Source organism: Agelaius tricolor, unplaced genomic scaffold (assembly GCF_023055355.1).
Source record: "Agelaius tricolor isolate 1412-34295 unplaced genomic scaffold, bAgeTri1.0.p SCAF_14, whole genome shotgun sequence".
Taxonomy (NCBI): domain Eukaryota; kingdom Metazoa; phylum Chordata; class Aves; order Passeriformes; family Icteridae; genus Agelaius; species Agelaius tricolor.
The window spans coordinates 14,331,072-14,352,491 of record NW_027269274.1 but is presented as its reverse complement, the minus strand read 5'-3'; the positions used below and the strand labels follow the sequence as shown (position 1 = coordinate 14,352,491).

Below are 21,420 nucleotides of genomic sequence, written 5' to 3'. Positions count from 1 at the left end.
AAAAATAAAGATGGCACCATTTTGAGTGTTAAATATCCTTTATTGGGTCCCAAGCAAACTCTCAGGGCTAAGAGTCAGGCAGTGAGGAGGACCTGACTGCATTGAATGTGGTTTGGAGGGTTCTCAGCAGCCTCTGCCCGCTCCTGCCAGCACCAGCTGTGCTCCGAAAGGTCCAGGTCCAGGAGGAGCAGCTGTGCAGGAGCAGGGACTGTGCTGGTGCCATGGGAAGGGGGCAGAGGGGCCCTTGGTGCTGAGAATATGGAGAGGACAACGTTGCTGGGGCCAAAGTCTTGTTGGCTTTGCAGCTCCTGGGCTTGGCCATAAGAGCCCAAGCAGTGCAGGCGGGGGTACAGCCCCATGTCCCCCCTTAGGGACAGAAATTATTCACTTTGAATTGAGACAGGGGCTCCCCAAAGGGACCATAGGCCATGACAACTATTTAGCTGTTGACAGGGGTAGGAGCTGGGGTTCCCCACTGTGGGGAAGAGATGACTCCAGAGGGAGCTTAAGAGCCCCTTCCAGTCCTCAAAGGGGCTCCAAGTCGGCTTGAGAGGGGCTTTGGATGAGGCACGTGGTGATAGCACAAGGGAAACTGCTTTAAACTGACAGCAGTTTTGGATGGGACATGAGGAAGAAATGCACTGTGGTGAGGCACGGGGACCTGTTTTACACAGCAGTTGCGGCTGCCCCATTCCTGGCAGTGTCCAGTCAGGCTGGACGGGGCTCGGAGCATCCCGCTCCCATGAGGGGAGGAGGCCGCACTGCAGGGCCCTTAATGGCGGCAACGACCCCCCAAACTACATTTCCCGGCGTGCCGCGCGGCCACTGCGCCTGCGCCCCGATTGGAAGCTTCCAGTCGGGGCGCGAGGTGGCTGCTGGGTACAAGACGGGCGGTCCCTTAGGCGCCATTTTGTGGCAAGGCAGCGAGAGGGACTGTGCGGGTGTGCTTGGTGTGTGGTGCTGGATCGTGCTGTGCCAGGTGTCTGCGGATCCTGGGCGGCGGCATGGGCTCGGACAAGCGGTAAGCGGCGGCGGGAGGGGGAGGGGAGAGACGGGAGGAGGCGGGTAGTGGTGGGGGTCGCGGCGGGCGCTTCACGCTCTGAGCTCGGCCCGCTGTGCCCCGCAGGGTGAGCCGGACGGAGCGGAGCGGCCGCTACGGCTCCATCGTGGAGAGGGAGGACCGCGACGAGCGGGAGTCCCGCAGCCGGCGGAGGGATGACTACAAGAGGTCCAGTGAAGAGCGCCGCGGTGACCGCTACGATGACTATCGCGACTACGATAGCAGAGACTACGACAGCCGAGACTACGACAGCCGCGATAGCCGAGACTGCCGCGACTACGACAGTCGGGACTACGACAGTCGAGACAGCCGGGTCTGCCGAGACTACGACAGTCGCGACAGCCGCGATTGCCGAGACTACGATAGCCGAGATTGCCGCGACTACGACAGCCGGGACAGCCGGGACTACGATTGCCGGGACTACGATAGTCGGGATTGCCGAGACTACGACAGTCGCGATAGCCGAGACTATGATAGAGACTACGACAGCCGCGATTACGATAGCCCCGAGGTGAGCGGGGCCGGGGGCCGGGGCCGGCGCTGCGGGGCGGAGGGCACCGGGAGCGGGTTGGAGCCTGGAGCGCTGCCCGGGGCCGGCGGGCGGTGTCGGTGTCACCGTGCGTTCGTGTGGCACTGTGGGGACACTGCGAGGAATCGCGGTGCCTAACCCTGGCCGCTGGCTTCCAGAGGGAGCGGGAGCGCAGGAACAGCGACAAGTCGGAGGACGGGTACCATTCCGATGGCGACTACGGCGAGCACGACTACAGGAACGATATTAACGATGAAAAAGAAAGCAAGACCATCATGTTGCGTGGGCTCCCCATCACGGTCACGGAGAACGATGTGAGTAGCCGGGCAGGGCCGTGCCTTCCTTGCCCCCGGGCAGGGCCGTGCCGGAGCGGCTGCTGCCATTTTGTTGAGCGCTGCATCATGGTGGCCCGTCTCCAGCGCTGTCGCGCTGCCATTTTGAGTCCTGAAAGCATTTAAACTCCCAGTGTTAAGTAATAGAGGTCAGTTCAATGTTAAACAGTCTCTTTCAGACGGAACGAGCTGTGAATACTCGTTTTTTCACGGATGCTTGCCCTAAGAGTGGATTTTAAACTATCTGCTCTTTGCTGCTTTTCTGTATGGGAGGGAAGAGGCAGATTTTTTTTGCTGCTTCGCTCCACTGCAGGGAGGGGGGAGGGGGACAGAGACAAAGAGGTGGCAATCACCAGTTTTTCTGCTCTTTATCGAGGCCAGAACTTGTGACCGATGGGGTCACACACAGTCACCGAGCTCCTTAGCCGAGCACAGCCCCGCACAAAGCAGCTTTGTGTGGGCACAGCTGTGGGAGTCAAAATGGCTGCTGCCGAGCTGAGGGAGCAAGTACTAACGAGCTTGGTGCTTGCTTGTCTGACGTATTAATTAAAAAGATGTTAAAGCTTTAAGGTTTTCTTATGTATGATAACTTTTTAGGGTTTTTTTTCCTTACTGGGTTATTTTGGTTACCAAGCTATAAGCACTCCAGTGTTATTTGAGGGGTTGAGCTATCCCAGTTTGTTTTCAGTCAGGACTCCGCCTCTGCCTTCGATGTGTATATGCCTTAATTGCTAACACAGAGAATACATCTGCACCATTTCTACAATGGAGATTTTTTTCCTTTGCTTTTTCGTTGATTACTTGTTACCCTCCTGATATTGAGGGGTCCTGATCACCGTATAGTGCTCTAACATTTTCATGAGTGTTTGAAATCAGGTGTAGGTTCTTGCATACAAACGAGACAGCCCAGTCAGACATTACACAGAACACTTTAGAACAGTTCTTGTTTCTGAGATAATGGTGTAGCTCTACAGTTGTGCAATAACTGTAACATAATTTATAGGAATGTTTAATTCTGGACTCAGAGTGTACACAATGCATCTTGGTACGTAGAGTTGAATTCTTAAGTTAACATTAAGTTAACATTGTGTACACAATTTTTTTTATAATTTTTTGTAAGAAAATATCATTTGCATATCTGATATTATTTCCAGTCAGCATAAAAATGGGCAGCTTTAGATAAGCTTGATTCTGCTGAGCAGCCCTTTTGTATGTAATGTAGTTTGAATTCTGTGAAAGCTGCTGAAAAACCTTGTGTCTTCTGCTCTAGATTTTAAAAATTTGTTAGTGTTTGTTTTTTGTCCATGCCTCTGCACAGTGGCTGAGGCTGTCTGTGCCAAAGCAGCTTTGTTAGACTGCAAGAACTGACATTTCTTTAGCTTTTTCTTTGATGGCACGTTCTTCACAAATCTACTTTATCCTGAAAAACCAGTGGGAGTCAGCTAGAGGATGAGATCTTTAGCATGAGGCTTAGGAATACATTCATCATGGAGCTTTGCAGTGCAGGCTTCTTGTTTTTCATTGCTAGGAGCAAAGGGATACCAGCAGTGTTCTTCTTAAAATTGTGGGATCATGCACAGTCTTTGCCATATATATATATATATATATATATGGCAAATATATATATATATATATATATATATATAGCAAAGATATATGACCAAATATTGAGAACACTGACCAATAATCTGAGAACGCACAGTCGTAGGGATTCAGGTTCTGGATGATTCAGTGTCCTGAGCGAGGATTACAGTTATGGACTTGGATGCTCATCAGTCCACTGTTTGGTTCTCAGTAAATGTCATCTTTGTCTTTGAGATAGTGTTAAAAACATTGTTTTGTGTATTTCTTTCATGGTACTGCAAGGTAGGTGGTTGCTGTGACTTCTGTCTGCCAAGCTATGAAAATTTTAACTGTTGGATCAAAATCTCCTGCAGATTCGTGAGCTTATTGAGTCCTTTGAAGGTCCTCAGCCTGCAGACGTGAGGCTGATGAAGAGAAAGACAGGTGAGAGCTCTTAATCCAGTTTTTGACATCACCTTCCTCTTCCCCAGCCCAAAAGAGTATCCAGAATTGTCCCCAAACTGCAAGCACATGCAATAAAAAAAAAAAGGTTTGCCATGGCTAAGGAATGTGGCTTTTTGGAAGACTTAGATAGCTGGTCAACATGTTAAAAGAAGTCTGTCTACAGGGGGTTTTGTTAACAGGTATTGGTAAGTAATAATAGCGTAAACCCCATTTAATAGTATGTAGTGTGTTGCATGGTTACCCTTAAACATGGATCAGATGGAGTGAATGTAGCCAGTTAAGGCAGCTTGGTTCCTTGCCATGGCAAAATAACGAGCAGATCCCAGCAGTTGACGTCGCATTTGTAAAGCTGCTTTGTCATGAAGTAATGAAGCAGTTGGAGAGAGATTCACCTGTTTTAAAGGAACTGACTAACACAAGTATCCCGTCTATATCTGAATGCTGTCTCTAGGTGTAAGCCGTGGTTTCGCCTTCGTGGAGTTTTATCACTTTCAAGATGCTACCAGCTGGATGGAAGCCAATCAGGTTGCTTCACTCACCAAGTCTAGATATTCCTGAAAATGGAACAAGTCTGTACAGTTTAATGAGAAAAAAAAAAAAAGGAAAAAATAGAGGTGGAAGGAGTGGTTTGTTCCATAACAATGATTTAAAGAATAAAAGCTTTGTATATATTAAAATTTGTAATATAGAAGATAAAATTAGGAGAGAAAGTTTTACTTTGGTAAAAGGTGCCATTGTATTAAATGACTTGGTTTCCATTTAATTGGCTTATGAAGATTTGGCTAGTATTCATTAAAACATTCTAGCTTATTTCCACTTGATGTTTCCTTCTCTGTTGTCAGAGAAAGCACCACATCTCTGTGTTGCATTGGTATTAACCCTGAAAGAGAAGTGTCAGTTCTTGGCAATAATCTGTTACCCCAGTTAAAGAGGGGACCTGGCTCTTCTAGAGAAAAAAGCATATTCATTTTAACTAAATTAGGCAGACAGTGAGATCTCACATCTGTTAGGCTCGGTATTTTGGCTTTTTTGTTACTATGACTTGATAAGGAGCCAAAATGCAGTTAAATCCTCTTGTTTGTTTTCCTGTGAGATTTTCCTGTAGCACTGCAAACAGTTTCACTTGCTTTCGCTACTTTTCTGAGTATTCATAACCTATTTTAAGAAAAGAACTTAGAAATACTCTCAAAGCAAGCAAAGTGTCAAATCACAGATTTTTTTTTTTCTTGCACCTGAATACTTGATTCAGCGGTCCTATGACGACATTGACTGGTTTTCTGCTCTGTTGATGTTACAATAAAGAAATGGCACCATCATGGGATTCATGGCAGTTCCAGCAGATGGAAGTTGTCTATGCCTTGTGCTGGAATAGTGTTTCATATGTCCCACACTATGGATGAGATCCCCAGCCAGAGAGCAGCTTTCAAATTCTGTTTTCTGACACGCTGCTCAGTAGGGCAGATGGCTAGAGGGGAAAGGCCAATACCAAGAAATTAATGCTAGGCATATTTTCAGAAATTATTTTTTTTAATATATACAAAGCTGTACTGATGCATAATTTATTGAAATATACTCAAATTCACTCCAGTAAGCAACCACCTTAGTAGTAGGGAAAACATAGCCTGTCCCCAGCAGCCGGGTTGCTGCCTGTTAGATGACAGAACGATGTATTGCAACTATGCCAGCAGCCTTGTTTCTATGTGTGCACATCCAGTGAGTGCTGGGCCCTCCAACCCTCCCTCCTGCCGGTAGGAGCAATGGCTTTGCCCTATTCAGTCGTGCAGAATGTGAGAGCCTTATTCATGCTACGTGCTAGATCTGTGTCAGACCCTGTTATCAGAAAAGCCACTGGTCCTGACACTGATACTCTGCAGAAAGCCAACCTGCTATAAAAATGGTTCTGCCGTTGCAGTGTCTGGGGTGTGGCCTCTAATATGCACTTCCTCACATGTGCTTCCACCTGTTTGACCAAAATATGTTGAGAGCCATATTTTGAAAGGTCATTCTGCATACCCACGCTTGGCAAAGCGTGAGGCTGAGAGTCAAGGCTTCTTAATAGCTGTAAATTCCTAACTCCTCTGAAGTCAGAGTGAGAGGACATGCTGAAAGCATTATGAACTTTTCCTACCCTTGGAGAAGCTTCACGTGCAATCTAGTTACTCATTTTGGAGAGCTCTTGCCTGAATGAAGAACACAAACCTCTTGTGCAGGCTTCCAATTGAACTGATGCAGTAGTCAAATGAAACCACTCTTGAGTTATGTTTCAGTTGATGGCACTTGTAATCCAGCCTTCAAGAAGTCTAAGCAGGGTCCCTTTGGGAGGAATTACTGTATTTTCAAGGGGACACTTCTGAAGTGTGCTTGGAAAAGTAAATCCAAATGTGGTTAAAAGGTCTGGGGTGTTTGGAGTAGGGGACGAAGTGAAGCAGTCACCTAAGGACATGTTTAAAAAGTCTCTCAGTGCTATACCAGAAGTGAATAGAAATGTGGGGGCAAAGAGACTCCTAAAAATGTGTTAATCTGAATGCAGCAGATTAGGACTCTGTCTCCTTCGAGACACTTTCTGGTTCCATGTCAGCGTTTAGTGTTTGGCAGCTTTTTCTACACTCCCTGATTCTGTTTATCTTTGCTCCACATCCCATTCTCTTACTGCCCTCGTCCTCCTCTCTGCAGGATTGGATGGGCAGGGTGTAGGTGGCGGTGGTTGTCCTCCACATCCTCCCCATATGTTGTCCATTTAATTCAGGAGCACTGATTCCTCCGAAGGGTGCTCTGCCATGGGAAAATGGACATGTGTGTCTTGATACAGGAATAATTGAAACCACTTTTTTTGCAGAAAAAGCTGGTGATCCAAGGGAAGCAGATTGCAATGCACTACAGCAACCCAAGGCCTAAATTTGAGGATTGGCTCTGCAACAAGGTACAACACATGTTTCTGTGTGAGAGTTTGTCTTGCTCTAGAGCTCACTGCTTGCTCAGTGGTTTGAAGAAAGTGACACCTAAATCAAACCTGCTCCTGCTCTCCATAAAGTTAAATTATTCCCCAGCATGTGTTCCCTTCTATCACTGCTTTTAGTGACTATGTTGTGACTACACTTGGGATTGTAAGCCAAAGACTACTCAGTTAAAATAACTAATTTGGGATGACTAGGGAGAAAGTAGCTGGGATGTTCTGGAAAGCAGCTGTGGTGCAGATAAGGGTGGCTTTTGATGTTCTGGATTATTCTGGTGGGTTTAGCTTTGTTGTGTTACTTTATGTGACTGACTGGGTTTTGTTAGTGTACAGCAAATGCAGCATTACTAAAATTATCCAAGTTCTTACTGGGCTTCTCTTGTTTGTCACAGTGCTGCCTTTACAACTTCAGAAGGAGGCTCAAATGCTTCCGCTGTGGAGCGGACAAATTTGGTACGTTACCATCATCTCTTTCACGTTCAGTTTGTGGGAAACTCTCTGGCCTATGTAGGAAACTCTCTGGCCTACGTTCTGTGTAGGTTCTAGACTGGCTTATGAAATGCTGAGCTTGAAGTGAATGAACCATGTCCTGACTGAAATATTTTCTCTTCATACAAAGATTCAGAACAGGAGGTACCACCTGGGGCAGCAGAAGCCGTTCAGTCTGTGGATTATTACTGTGATAGTAAGTGATCTTTGACTTACTCTAGAATGTGAAATGTAAACACGCATACTAAAAATCCTTTCTGTACCTCAGCCTGCCAGCTGAAGGGCTTGAAACACTGCAAAGCCATGGTGTGCACTGCTAATGTCATCCTTTTCTCCTCAGCCATCATTCTTCGAAACATTGCTCCTCACACGGTGGTGGAATCCATCATGACTGCCTTGTCTCCATATGCATCTCTGGCAGTCAATAATATTCGTCTCATCAAAGACAAGCAGACTCAGCAGAACAGAGGCTTTGCATTTGTGCAGCTGTCTTCTGCCATGGTGAGGACTTTACTGGTGTTCTGGAGAGAAACAGCTGGTTAACCTCCTTCTCTCCCTTGCAGCATTTAGAGCCCTGAGCTGTCTGAAGGACTGTCCCCCTTTAAGGAGTGTTGATGGATGCAGTGTGTCAAAGCTGATAATATGTAGCTGCAGTTTGAAAGGTGGTGGGATGTTCCGAGCACATTGAAAGTCTATTTTGGTAGCAGAGTTCTGTTCTGGATTGCAGCCTTCATGCTTTGCAGAAGTACTGGTGTGGGATCATACTTTGTTGACAGATTCTAAGATCTGGGGCATACAGTGTGGGAACAGGTGCACAGAGTTAGGCTTCTTCCACCTTGAGAAGAGAGGAGGAGGCAGATGTTGCTCTTCTTGGCAGCATCCAGTGGGAGGGTGTAAGGACAGCAGAAACATTCTCAAGGATACATAGGATAGGGCAATAGGGAGCAGCCATAGATTGAAACACAGGAAATTGCAGAGGTATGAGAAAAGCCTCCTAAGTTTCAGGGAGGTCGTATCTGGTATGGGATCCGTTAAGGGCAGTCAGTCTCTGTTCCTGGATGTGACTCTGAGGGATGTGACATAGTGGTGGCTGGGTTAACCATTGGATTTGATTTTAAAGGTCCTTTCCAACCTCAGTGATTCATTGAGTCTGTGTATCAAACTTCAGCAGCAGTGTGATCTGTTTGCACCTGCTTTAATCAGAGGAAAGGTGGTTGGATTAAAACAGGTGCCTAATCTCAGTCTTTGCTGTTTTCCCATTTGGAGTAGTTTGTGTCTTGATGAACCTAAGCTTCTGGAACATATTTAATACTGACCCAGGGAAAGGCTCAGTATTTTCACATGGGCTAACAGGGGTCTCACTGTGCTCTTCTGCATGTGTGTAATGTGAGGAGATGGAGGGGGTTTTATATTTATAGCTCTTTTCAGTGGCTCTACATGAAAAGGTGGAGTTTGGGGGACTTCTCGATCCCCCTCAGTAAACTGCCCTTCATAATAATGAGTATTTTTTGTTGTAGGATGCTTCTCAACTGCTACAGATTTTACAAAGTCTTCAGCCGCCGCTAAAAATTGATGGCAAAACAATTGGTGTTGACTTTGCAAAGAGTGCCAGAAAGTGAGTGTGATAGCTGTCAGTTGCATTTTTGGTTTTTGCTTTTTTTTTTATTCACATAGCCACCCTTTCCCTTTATATTGGACAGTTTCTTCTTGTCACCCATGCTTTTATTAAGCTTATTCTATTCTAACTCCAAAGTTTTGCTTCCCATAAGTCACTTGTGTTGCATGCATCCTGCTCTTCACTGTGTACCAGGAGAGTCAGAGCAGTGTTCCTTCCATCCTCTGAAGATAACACTGTAACTGTTTGTGTGCACAGCACTTTTGTTTCCTTGGAGACTTCTGACTTGTTACTGACTCTACAACAATGAACCTGAAGTTCCTTTACTTGCCAAGCAATGTTTTGGCTCAAGTTATAAAACATTCCGAATGTTTTAACTGCCAAGGAATCCATGTGTGAGGGCAGACTCCATCTCCTTGCATAGGGAGACCCTTCAGTAAAAGCAGTACTTACTCAAGTGCCTGATTTTTGTGATTGCAGAGACCTGCTTCTCCCAGACGGTAACAGAGTCAGCGCCTTCTCTGTGGCAAGTACAGCCATTGCTGCAGCTCAGTGGTCATCCACTCAGGTATGATTTGGAGACTGTTACTCATTGTCCTGCTTTCCTGAAAATTAAAATGCAGACCGTGTAATTGCCCTGCTGGCCACCTGCTTGGTTAATTGTTTGATGGCAGATTCAGCCATGACAGATCTGGTCTGCACACAATCAGTTTGGAGCCTAGGCACTAGGGTGCATGAAATTATTTAATAAAGTTGTTTACCCGTCCCTGACAAATATTATCTTCCTAAATTTCAGCCACAGACTGGAGAGGGCAGCACCCTTGACTACAGCTATCTCCAGTCAGGACAGGATGGATACTCACAGTATGCCCAGGTTAGTAGTAGAGATGGTGTTATAAGCAGTAGGTTGTCATAATTCGGGTATGCAGATTATTCACCTTGTGTTGTCATTCATTTCCCTTTGCAGTATTCCCAGGATTATCAGCAGTACTACCAAAATCAAGGAGGAGTGTTGGACACAGACACAGCTACCATATCAGGTAGTGCTTCCAGCATCTTAGAAGCAGTTGTTTGTAATTAAAATTTTGCAGTAGTATTTTGCCTATTATTGTTTTGCTGTGCAGAAGACGACTTGGCTCATTTTGCTCTCAGGATGTCTGAATGAGGATGCATTACTAGAGAGCTATAACAGATTTGTTGAAGTGGAACCTCTCATGCAAGATGAGAGAGCAGCCTTAATTTCAGACTATTGACAAAGGCCTTGAACTTATGCTATCAGTGTAAGCAGCTCTAGCAAATGTTCAGCACTAAGAGCTGTAGAGGCCAGGAATTGCTGACTTTGGGAGCAGAATGTTTCCTCCTGAAAAGGAAACTATTCCTTGTCTGGGTAGAAGATACCCACTGTGTATCTATCTCCTTTAGAACGTTTATTGCCTTGTTTGGCTGCTGGAGCTGGAATTAGTAGCTGAAACTATAAACAAAGTAATTTCAGCCCTAGGATGCAGTAGTTTTATAAATTAGTTCGCTTATGCATTGCTGCTCTCTTTTGGCAGGAGCTCCAGTCACTACAACAACAGCTGCAGTCGTGTCCCAGAGTCCTCAGCTGTATAATCAGCAGACAAACTCACCTGACTCTCCGGTAATTACAGCACTGATGAGTCCTTGCTTTCAAAGCCTGGCATATGTGGCTTAGCTGTAGCCTTTGATTTTTTAAGTGGGTGGTACAGCAAAGCTGAGTGTCCGTGGGTTAGTCACCGTGCTTGTGGTCATAGGTCACCTGCCATTTCTTCTCTGGGATGGTTTTGTTCTTTGCTAAAGGTGAGTGCCAAGCATGCTGGTGAGGAGGAGTTAGCTGTCGTACGCGTAGGGTGTGCTGCTCACGCCTTGGCTCGCTGTCCTTGTTTTCTTGGTGACAGATTTTCTAATTGAGGTTTGTGGTTTGGGTTTTTTTCAGACACAATCAGCACCACCTACCACTAGCACTCAGGCACAGGCAGCTCCTCCGACTGGCGTAGTGCCTGGAACCAAGTACGGTAAGTGCTCGGGAGCTGCTCTTGGGGACAGGTTTCTGTCACTGTAGCAGTAAAGCTCAGCTTTGGCCAAGTGCTCCATCACCCTGTCATGGTGAAGCTGCCTCTGGAGAGCGTTGGCTGCATGAGCCCTTTACAGACGTGTCTGCCGTTGTGGCTGCTATAATCTCCGAATTTTACCTGAAATGTAGAAAGATACCTGTCTGAATTCGTCTGGAACGACCATGTCCCACGCTTTAATTTTTTTACAGCTGTCCCTGATACTTCCACCTACCAATATGATGAATCTTCAGGATATTATTATGATCCTATAACAGGGCTCTACTATGATCCTAATTCCCAGGTAAACACAAGTTCTTCCCACATGTCTTAACTGTTAAGGTCCATTAGTTTCCTATCTCTCATCATGTGAGTGACATTTGAAGTGCACAACATACCAAATGTTGCAGATAACTCTCAGCAGTGTGTATAGGGCTGGGACTTGATTTCCCTCTGGTATAGCCCTGCATTTTTCTCTCCTTTTCCTTAATTTTCCTCCACATTTGGCCCATATAGGATTAGCACTTGTCACAGCCACTGCAACTGAGCTATTTCGTTGCGGAGTGCCCAGCAAAGTGCACCCAGCTCTGGGCTCTGGTGGGTCATCTCTTGGGAGAAGCAAAAGATTCTCCATAGTGCTGTTGGGCAGAACCACCTGTGTTTGGGGACAGAGGCTTCAGCCACTTCCTGCCTTTCGACTCCTCTGTGGAGTCTGCAAAACTTGTTTGGACTCTACAAAACGCCTTCCCGTGTGGTGCAGTAGTGTGAATCAGCTTGTTTGGGTTTTCCCGTGGACACTGAGCTTGTGTGAGGTGTTTAACTGTCTGCTTCTCCTTCCCTCTGGCAGTATTACTACAATGCCTTAACCCAGCAGTACCTGTACTGGGATGGCGAAAAGGAGACCTACATGCCTGCAGCAGAAGGTGTCACGTACCAACAGACAGCTACCACAACCACCACCAAAGAAGTGAAAGAGAAGAAAGAGAAGCCTAAAAGTAAAACAGCCCAACAGGTAATGAGATCATAACTGGGATAAAGTCTTCTCTGTGGAAAGGGATATGTCTCTTTTCTCATGAGAAAGGAAATCCTAGGTTATTCAGTGGGGTGCATGCCTTCAATTTGCAGGCACTCTGGGGGGCTGAGGAGAGGTGGAGTTGGCAAGGCTTCAGTGCAGAAATAAGCTCTGCATAGGAGGAGTGCTTATGGAATCCTGCCAGGATCAGTGGGAGTATAACTGAGCCATCACATAGAGGATTAGCTTGATAAGAAGGGTTTGTACAGTAAAAGCAGCAAGCTGTGTTATCTTTGAACGCTGTATACAGGGAAACACCTGCACTGCATCCAGTGTTCTGTGGTTTAAAAATAAAAGGTAGTGGGTTGACTTGTTCTGAAACTGCGTGTGAGATTGAATGGGTGTCATAAGAGATTGATAGCTTTGAGAGGGGCTGTGTGAGCAAACCACTCTGCATTTCAGATTGCTAAAGACATGGAGCGCTGGGCAAAGAGTTTGAACAAGCAGAAAGAGAACTTCAAGAACAGCTTCCAGCCACTGAGTACCAGGGAGGAGGAGCGGAAGGAGTCAGCAGCTGCAGATGCAGGCTTTGCCCTCTTTGAGAAAAAGGTGAAGGTGCCAGCAGTGGTATGTGGTGGGGTTCCTGTGACAGAGAGCTCTGTTCTCATGGCATTCTTGTCTCATCCAGGGAGCTCTCTCTGAGCGACAGCAGATCTTGCCAGAGGTGTTGAAAAATGGAGATGATGAAAATCCACTAAAGGTGAGTATGGTAGAGGAGCTCAAGCCAAGACTTGCTTTCAAACCTGGATTTCCATGGCATTTCCTGTAAAAAGTGGTGCTGATGATTGCAGTGATGTGGTGCAAGTGCAATAGGTTGGGTGACTGAGATACACTGAGGACAGCTGTGATTCTTCTTAGCCTTGAGCTGAGTTGGGGTTTTGAGGCTTCTATGTAGGCTGTACTTAGAAGTATTGTTTGGCTAATGGGAACTGTCTTGCAGCTGCTGTGGTATGTACTTCTTGTGAGTTGCAATACTTCAAAGTGTGGGCCCAGTACTTACTAGGAGAGGGACCCTGCAACAGAGGTGGCAGAGAAGGCTGAACAACTTAACACCTTTGTTTCAGTCTTCACTGCCAAGGCCAGCCCTTAGGAATCCCTGACCCAGGGGAACATGAGAAAAAGAGCTAGCACTGGAAGGTTTCCTAGAGAGACTCCGGAGTCTCCTTTCCTAGACGTGCTCAGAGGTTATCAGGACACAGTCCCAAGCAGTATGTGCTGGGGGCGGACCTTGCTTAATCAGGAGGGCTGGACTGGACGACCTCCAGTGGTCCTCTCCAGCCTCAGGCATTCTGTGATTTCATCCTTAGTAATGGGAGCATGCTGTTCCTCGTGTAATACACATCTGCAACCTTTGTTCCCTCTTTATGCTCTCTGAACTGTGGCACTGTTGCACTCCCCTAATGCTGTCTTTGCTTTTCAGCGTGGCCTTGTGGCTGCCTACAGTGGTGACAGCGATAATGATGAGGACTTGCTGGAAAGAATGGAGAACGAGGAGGAAAAGCTGACTGACTGGAAGAAGATGGCTTGTCTGCTGTGTAGAAGGCAGTTCCCAAACAAAGATGCTCTGATTCGTCACCAGCAGCTGTCTGACTTGCACAAGGTAGTTACATTATGTAGTGAGGAAAACACTGGGGTTGTCATAAGTCGGTGTGTAAACCAAAACCATGAGGCATGTTGCTGTTTGGAAAACTGTTTTTCTTAAAGCAAAAATCTGCAGGTGGATTTTTGCTCTCCCAAAAGTCAGCTACTTCATTTAAGAAGAACTGCTGTGTATTTCATGTTGTTAAAGTGAATCTCTCTTGTTTCAGCAAAACATGGATATCTACAGGAGATCAAAGCTTTCCGAGCAGGAACTTGAAGCCTTGGAGCTGCGTGAGAGAGAGGTCAGTGTTGAGATGAGCAGATGAGTAGCTAATGGAAAACCTGTGCAGGTGATCTGTTGAGCTCTCCTTATCCTGACACACGTCACTTGAGATAATCCTTGTAAGCCAACCCCTTTTCCAGTCAAGGTTCAGAGCTGCCCTGTTAGATGGAGAGAAGTGTCCTGTGTCCCACAGATCTGGCTTAGCATGGAAGGCTCATTCCATGAGCCACTCTAGCTCAGGCTGCCAAACTGAGACTAGAAACCTGCAAGTCTCTTCCTGCCCCAGTGCTGGTTCAGATGGTGCTCTGGGGACTTGGGTCTGGGGCTCTGCCGTCGGTGGTGCTAGAATTAGTGGGCTGCAGTCTACAGCATTCTGTAGTAGCAGGCATTCATCTGACTCCCATAGCTCAAAGCTGAACAAAAGTGTCTTGAAATCCATGCTAACTGTAGTTGCTTTGTGTAGATGAAATACAGAGACAGAGCAGCTGAGAGGCGGGAAAAGTACGGCATCCCCGAGCCGCCGGAGCCCAAGCGCAAGAAGGTCTACGATGCAGGCACAGTGTACGTATCTGAGAGCTCCTCAGCAACTGCCTCAGTGCACCATGAGCAGTGGGGGTGGCTTGTTAACTCTTCTCTTCTTCCTGCAGGAATTACGAGCAGCCCACCAAAGATGGCCTTGACAACAGTAATATCGGGAACAAGATGCTGCAGGCCATGGGCTGGAGGGAAGGTTCAGGCTTGGGAAGAAAATGCCAGGGCATCACAGCACCCATTGAGGTAAGTAAAGAGGGATGTCTCCTTGAGGAGGTTTGGTGCCTTTGTTTTTTTTCTTGTTTAACCAGAAGCACTTACTGCTGAAAAACTGAAGGAATAAACTACCAGCCACTGCAAAGCTGCCTCTATTTATGTTGGCTCCTGCTCATGTTTGTCCCATCAGATGCTGAAGCTGAGGCAAGGCTGTGCCTTCCTCCCTTTGGCATTTGACTCCTGAGGCACTGTGGCCCCAGTACACCAGGAGGGGCTACCCTCCCTCCAGTTACTGCCTTTCCTGGCTTTGCCTGTGCTCCAGCTTGTGCTGTTAGGAGCTGATCTGCGCAGTTGGACTGGGGCCAGAGTAGTGTGAGGTATGGGGTATTACGTGTGCTCCAGTCTCTTGGTGCCCATGGTGGTATTTATGGCTGTAGAGATCCCCAGGGAGGCTTGGGAAGCTGGGTGGGTTGATGGGATTTTTGGTGGTGCCCTCATGGTGGTTTGGCCACTCACTGCAGAGCTGAAGTGTGTCCCTTCCCTTGCAGGCCCAGGTACGAATGAGAGGAGCTGGCTTGGGAGCCAAGGGCAGCTCCTACGGCGTCTCCACGGCGGATTCGTACAAAGACGCAGTGAGGAAAGCCATGTTCGCTCGCTTCACGGAGATGGAGTGACCCCTCTGCCTGCAAAGCACTTCTTGTTAGCAAGAACTGACTGTTAAACTCCATAGCCTTGGTGACCTGGCTGTATCCTGGCTTTGGTTTAGAGTTGACCATTTCATTCCCTTGGACGTTGTTCCCTGCTCAGCATGTAACAAACACTTCCATGAGCAGACTGTTTGAACTGACTCAGCTTCATGCTGGAGAGCTCCTGGTTAGACCAAAGGGGATGGCTGATCTTTATATGGTCGTGTATATAGTGTAATGTATTCTGTGTTCTAGCATGTTGTCCAGGTGCTGCTCCTGCCCCCTGGAGCAGCAGCAGGACCTGTTAGCTGTGCTTTCAAACTGTCTCTGCTCTCCTTTTGTTGTATTGTCTGTCTGTGTTTTTTTGGAGAATTTTCCTGTACATTTTGTATGATACATCTTTGTATAGACTTTTTGAAGACTTTGATTCTAGTTGCCAATTTGGCTCATTTCCAAATGAAATACATCCAAAAATTATCCTATTTCTGTTTCTCGGTGGGTGAATGAAGAATTAAGTTGCCAATGCTACTTGTCCTTTCTGTCATTCTGCTTCTTCCTTGATGAGACTTCATCCTGGAGTCTCTGTTCCATGCAGCTCTCCACTCGCCTCCCTCCTTTCATCCCTGTGCTGTGCCTTGTTCTCAGCATCTTTCTCACAGCTCCAGCCTGGATGGTGGCTGGTGGAGCATCAGATCTCTCTGTAGCCCTTCTTACCATCAGTGAGGAGCAGGAGAAGTGCAGCAGCAGTGTCTGCACTTGCCCAGAGCCCTGGGTGTTACCTGCTGGCCCTTTGGTGGGGAGGGAGGGGGGTGACATGTGTGGCACCTCTGGAAAGATTTGTGTCCTCCACCTTGGCTTCTGGGGGAGCTGCAGGCCCGGTGATGGGAGGATGAGGTTCCCCAGAGGTGTCCTGCAGCTGTCCCGTTACTGCCTTTCTGTTCTCTGCTGTGCTGTGCCTTGTTCGCACTCCTGTTCACAAGAGCCAGGATAATCAGAGCCCCTCTCAGCCCTGAGCTCTGCCTTTGCTGATGCTGTTGGCTGTGGGTTTTGCTCAGTCTCCACACAAAGCTGAGCCAGCAGTGGGCTTTCCTGCTGTCCAGGTGGGAATAGGAAGGGCTAGGATGAAGCAGGAGCAGCTTCACCATCCGTGCTTGGTGCAAAGCCCTTCGAGGGGTCAAGGCCAGCATTCTCTGGCTGCTTTTTGGAATGGGTTAATCCTGCTTTGCTGGCTGCTGCGGCTGCACCTCTGCCCCTGTTGCAGTGTCAGGCCGCTGCCTGATTTTTGAGGGGTGCCTGGCTTGGGATGAGCCAAACTGGGAAATGCCCCCACCCTGCATCAGGACCGGGACCGCAGGGCGTGGGGACCCTGCCGGAGTGGCCGGGCCGTTCCACCAGGTGGCAGGCGTGGCCCAGCTTGACAGTGTCTGTGCCGGGCTGCCGAGCATCGCTGGGGCTCCAGGGCTTCGCCCTAGCCTGTGGCATTCCCTCTTCGGCTCCACAGAGGAAGCCGGGTGGCTTGAAACAACCTAAAAGTGCGGCTGCATGCCCCAGCTTCCCCCCAGGGCGATGACAGGGAAGGCAGCCCTGGTGCAGTGCGATGGGCCCCGTGTGCCTCTGGCAGCCTCTCCCCATTCCCTGTGTGTCCCGGCTGGCCACTGAAGTGCTCTGCTGCTCTGGGCTGTAAATGGGGGGGTTTGTTTCCCAGCAGGTGGGTTCGATGGATCAATAAAGTGCATTTGTGTAGCTCAGCTTCTTCCCAGCCCATCGATCCCTGTCCCAGTGCATCCCCCTGACGAGGGGTGATGCTGCGGGCACGGGGGGAGGGCCTGCAGTGGGCACAGCACAGTGTTCTGTCAGATTCACTCCTTCCTTGCTGCAGCCCAGTGCTGCCCCAGTGCCTGGAGCTGAGCCAGCCCCAGCTGGTACCTCGTGCAGAACAGTTGCAGTGGGGAGCCAGGAGCATGCCATGGGGGCACAGGGATCTGCTGCTGGGGATAACTGCTAGAAGGGGATGCCCAAAGCAGGTCCCTTCCTGTAGCAAGGCTTTAATGGGGTCCTGGGCTCGCAGCCACCTGCTCTCATTAGATGGGTTAAAGCCCACTTTCCTGGGTTAGGCCACTGCTGCTGGGTGCCCAGGGAACAAGAGAAGCTGGGGACAGGGGGCTTTGCAGCCCCCCCACTCCCAGGCAGGCCCTGAACCCCATGCCAGGTGCTGGAGCAGGGCATGGAGGCACCACCGCCTGCCAGCACCTCCAATTTAGGCAGCACAGTGCGGCTGTTCGTGACTGAATGCACCGTGGCCCACAGCCTCCAGAGGGACATGGTGTCCCTGCCTCCCCGGGGACCGACCTCTGGGGGCGGGAGGAGAAGCCCTGGGATGGGGCCAGCCCCAGAAGTGTGCAGTGACAAGGCAGGATCCCCCTCGGAGCAAGGGGGGGAGCTGCCTTGGGCATGGCTTGCAGGGCTGCCAGTGCGCCAATCCCACTGGGGCTGAGCAGCTGAGCCTGAGCCAGGATGCCCCAAAAAGGTGCTGGGCCACTGTCAAAGTGCTGGGGTCTGAAGCTGGTCCCACCAGGAATGCAGAGGGACACAGCATACTGGAGAGAGGCCTGTGTAGCCAGGCAGGGGCAGGAGGAGGTGCACCTGAGTCCCTGGATGGACAGAGCTTCACTGCACGCCCATGCTTCAGTTTCCCTGTGGCTGAGCAGCCTCAAGGTCTCTCTGTGGCTGACAATGGAAAAGTGAAGGCACCAAGCCCCAGAGCTGGTGAAGACCCCAGGCTAGGGAGGAAGGGGGGACACTCATAGGGACCCTGTGCCCTTTGCCATGGGCAATAGGTACATGGGAGCAGGACTGCAGCCAGGGGCTCCTTCCAGGAGCAGGGCAGCTGCAGGATGACTTTTAGGGCCTCGGCTCCAACAGACCTGCAGCTCCTTCCAGCACCTACAATATGCAGAATCTAAGGCCCCTGTTGGAGTAGTTACAAAGTTTGGGATTTTTCTGGCTGGCTTTCAGCATTATTAATATTAAACTCCCAAGGCTGCTATGCCCTGGCTTTCCGGGAGGCCTTTGGAGCTCCTGCGTGCTAATTGAATCGAGGAATGCAGCCAAACCATCAGTGTGAACAGCTTTTCTCCTGAGTGTTCCCTAATCACTGGAGTTACCAACCCATGGCAGAGCTCAGCACTCTGCATGGCTAGCCCTAGGCCTGCCTGGCTCTCCTGCACCGTCACTGGAATTCTGCTTGCAGGCAGGAACACATCCTTGTGCCACTGTTTGGGGCTGCCAGAGGCTCCAGGGCTCTGTTGTGGATTGGGTTGGCTTTCCTGCATTCCCCCTGCCAAAAAGCCTCCTGTGCCCAGCAGGAGAGGCATGGAGAGAGCTGGGACCACGGGCTGTTCTCATGCTGAGTGTCAGCCAAAGCCAGGCACCCACAGCTCCATGGGGTTTGTATCCTGGTGCCAAAGGGACATCTGAAGGGGGAGGTGGTGTTTGCTGCCATGGGAGAGCCTGGGGCAGGGGGCACAGTCAGTGTTATGCACCTGTGTGTCCATGTCTATGCCCCTGCTCCTCTCCAGTGCCTTTCCCCACTTTGCCTCAGGCTGCTTCCCTTTCTCTTCCCCACCATGTTGGTCCATCCTCTCCTGAGTTACTAAATGTGTCCTAACTACTTTGGAATTGCCCTGGAACAGTTTTCCCTATTTTACCCAAATGCCCCACAACCACCTGGCTCTGGTTTCAGCTCTGGTGGGAGGATGGGCAGGGCCATGGTGCAGCATCCTGCCAGCACACCGTGGGTGCTGCTGTGGCACCCTGCCTGTGTGGGATGCTCAAAGGGCAGGAAAAGGTCAGCTGAGGGGGAGGGTGCACAGATAAAGGGGGTTGGGTTGGGAAGGGTGTGGGCACCCTGCTCCAGGTGCTCACTACACCAGCACCTCTCCTGCCCCTTGGCATGGAACACCTGTGGCCCTGCACCAGTGGCAGTGTCATCCTGGACACTCTTCCTCCCCAGCCCCACAGCACCAGGGAGGGTGAGGAAGGGAAGCTGTGTCCCTTATCCTCCCTTATCCCTTGACTACTCTACTTGGATGCTGTTTTGACCGGTTCTGGCTTGGGAACTGCATGGTCCAGGTTTCTCTGCTGGGGTGGAAAAAAAGGATGGAAAAAAAGGATGGTTTTAACTGACTTGCCATCTGCAGCAACGTGGACACCATTTGCAGCCCTGGGGGGTGGAGTGTGGGGGCTCTCGTTGTTGGAAAAAACTAAAACCAGATGGGGGCTGGGATCCTGGAGTCTGGGGCCTGTGGCTACATCCAGCATGCTTATCCCCTATCCAGGCAGCTCACACTGTCCTGAGCCCTTGGGCATCTTCCAATGCCAGGCTCTCCCAGGGGAGCCGCTCCAGCCTTGCAGAAATGCTGGAACGTGCAGATTTGGAGGGTAAAGAAACGGTTTTCCCAGCAGAGACTCTTCCCTGCCTGCGGCAGTGAGCCGTCCATCAGCAGCAGGCAGCCCCGGAGCCGCGCTGAGCCCCGGGCAGCGGAGAGGATGGAGAAAACGAGGGGGCTGGGCGGGGGCACCGAGGGGCTGCAGGCCAGTGCCAGCCTCGCTGCAGGCAGCCCTGGGGACCCAGGGAGAGAGCCAGAGCCTGGCGATGGGGAAAACCTGAGCCCCCGTGAGCCACACAGAGCCCGGCGGGCTGGCAGGGGTGAGCAGCTCAGGCCCTTTGCCAGGTATGGGAGTGGGGGAGGGAGGGGAGTCGATTTCATGTCAAAAACGTTTTCACAGGAATTTGTCACCACCTACAAAAATCTCTTTACCTCCACCCATTTTTTTTTCCCCTTTAGCAGCAACCAGACCTGAGAGGTGTGTGCATGCAGGTGCAATTGAGAAACAGAGACTGGGCCTTTTTTGCTCCAGTTCCTAAGAAAAATGTATTTGGTGTTTGTTCCCCTCCTCCCAAGCCTGGTTTGGGGAGAGAGAAACTGCTTCCTGCAGCACGAAAAACCAGGCAAGAGAAGGACTGCATTTCCCCAGCATATCCTATTGCAGTCCTCCCAGGACCCTGTCCTGGGCACCCCAAAACATCTGTCGGCTCTGGAAGCTGCTTGAAACCCACCGCCCCAGCCCCATCCGTCTCCCCTGCGGGATGTGCCCGCAGCATCATTAGCGCTCGTCTGGTCGCCGCGGCGGCGGTTTGAACCTGTTTGAAATGCACTTGAAAAGGGTGGATTTGATGGGAGGAATGTGACGGGTTTTTGTTCTCCGAGCCCCCCGGTTGAAGCTGTGCGTAATGAAGAGCTGTGACTTTCACTCGGGTTATTTTGGGATGGACTACTTTTTTTTCCGAGCTGGTGGAAGACCATCAAAGCGGCGCTTTGAAAAATGTCCCAGTGTATAAATAACTCTGCTGAGAGCAGAATATCGCGGGCTCCCGCGCGCGGCGCGCCGAGGCAGACGGCATCTGCCGTGCGACGTTGCATTATAAAAAGGAATTATTCATCCCTTCCTCTAATTAACTGGGTACAGCTCCCCCGCGCAGCAGCGATGGCCCGGCATGGGGAGCACTCCCGGCCATGCCAGCAGAGCGGATGCTGCTCCCGAGGTCCCTCCGTGTGTCCCCCCAGGCCCCCCACGCCTCCCAGCGCCAGCAGCGGGTGGGAGCAGCAAGCTGGTGCTGCCCTGCCATGGTGGAACAGCGAGGTGGGCGAGATGGTGCGGGAAAACCCGCCTGTCTGCGGGACTCACTGAGGCTGGAAAACACCTGATCTGCTGCCTCGGCATCCCTCCCACCAAACCCGAGCAAAGGGAGCAGGATGGGGGACAAGTCCTTGGTACCCTGCTAGCTCACAGCTTCCAAAGCTGGGGTTTTTGGTGCCTGCATCTTGCCGGGTGTGTGCGAGTGTTACATGGGGCATCCCCCGAGAAACAGCCTGCAGCCACAGGAGCCACAGAGCTCTGACAGAGACTCAGAGA

General features: G+C 49.9%; 1 protein-coding gene across 1 annotated transcript; it reads left to right on the top strand.

Annotated features, from left to right (window-relative positions):
* Positions 1–863: 863 nt before the first annotated feature.
* Positions 864–15,972, top strand: RBM5 (RNA binding motif protein 5). The gene is made up of 24 exons (XM_071439822.1): positions 864–1,021; positions 1,127–1,571; positions 1,748–1,903; positions 3,859–3,928; positions 4,401–4,474; positions 6,786–6,869; positions 7,295–7,355; positions 7,522–7,587; positions 7,732–7,892; positions 8,909–9,006; positions 9,487–9,574; positions 9,803–9,880; positions 9,974–10,046; positions 10,560–10,645; positions 10,961–11,039; positions 11,288–11,379; positions 11,923–12,087; positions 12,550–12,696; positions 12,776–12,847; positions 13,568–13,747; positions 13,956–14,030; positions 14,475–14,572; positions 14,659–14,788; positions 15,307–15,972. The coding sequence occupies exons 1-24, from the start codon at positions 1,005–1,007 to the stop codon at positions 15,430–15,432; spliced, it is 2,721 nt and encodes a 906-aa protein (XP_071295923.1). The 5' UTR covers positions 864–1,004; the 3' UTR covers positions 15,433–15,972.
* The last annotated feature ends 5,448 nt before the right edge of the window (positions 15,973–21,420 follow it).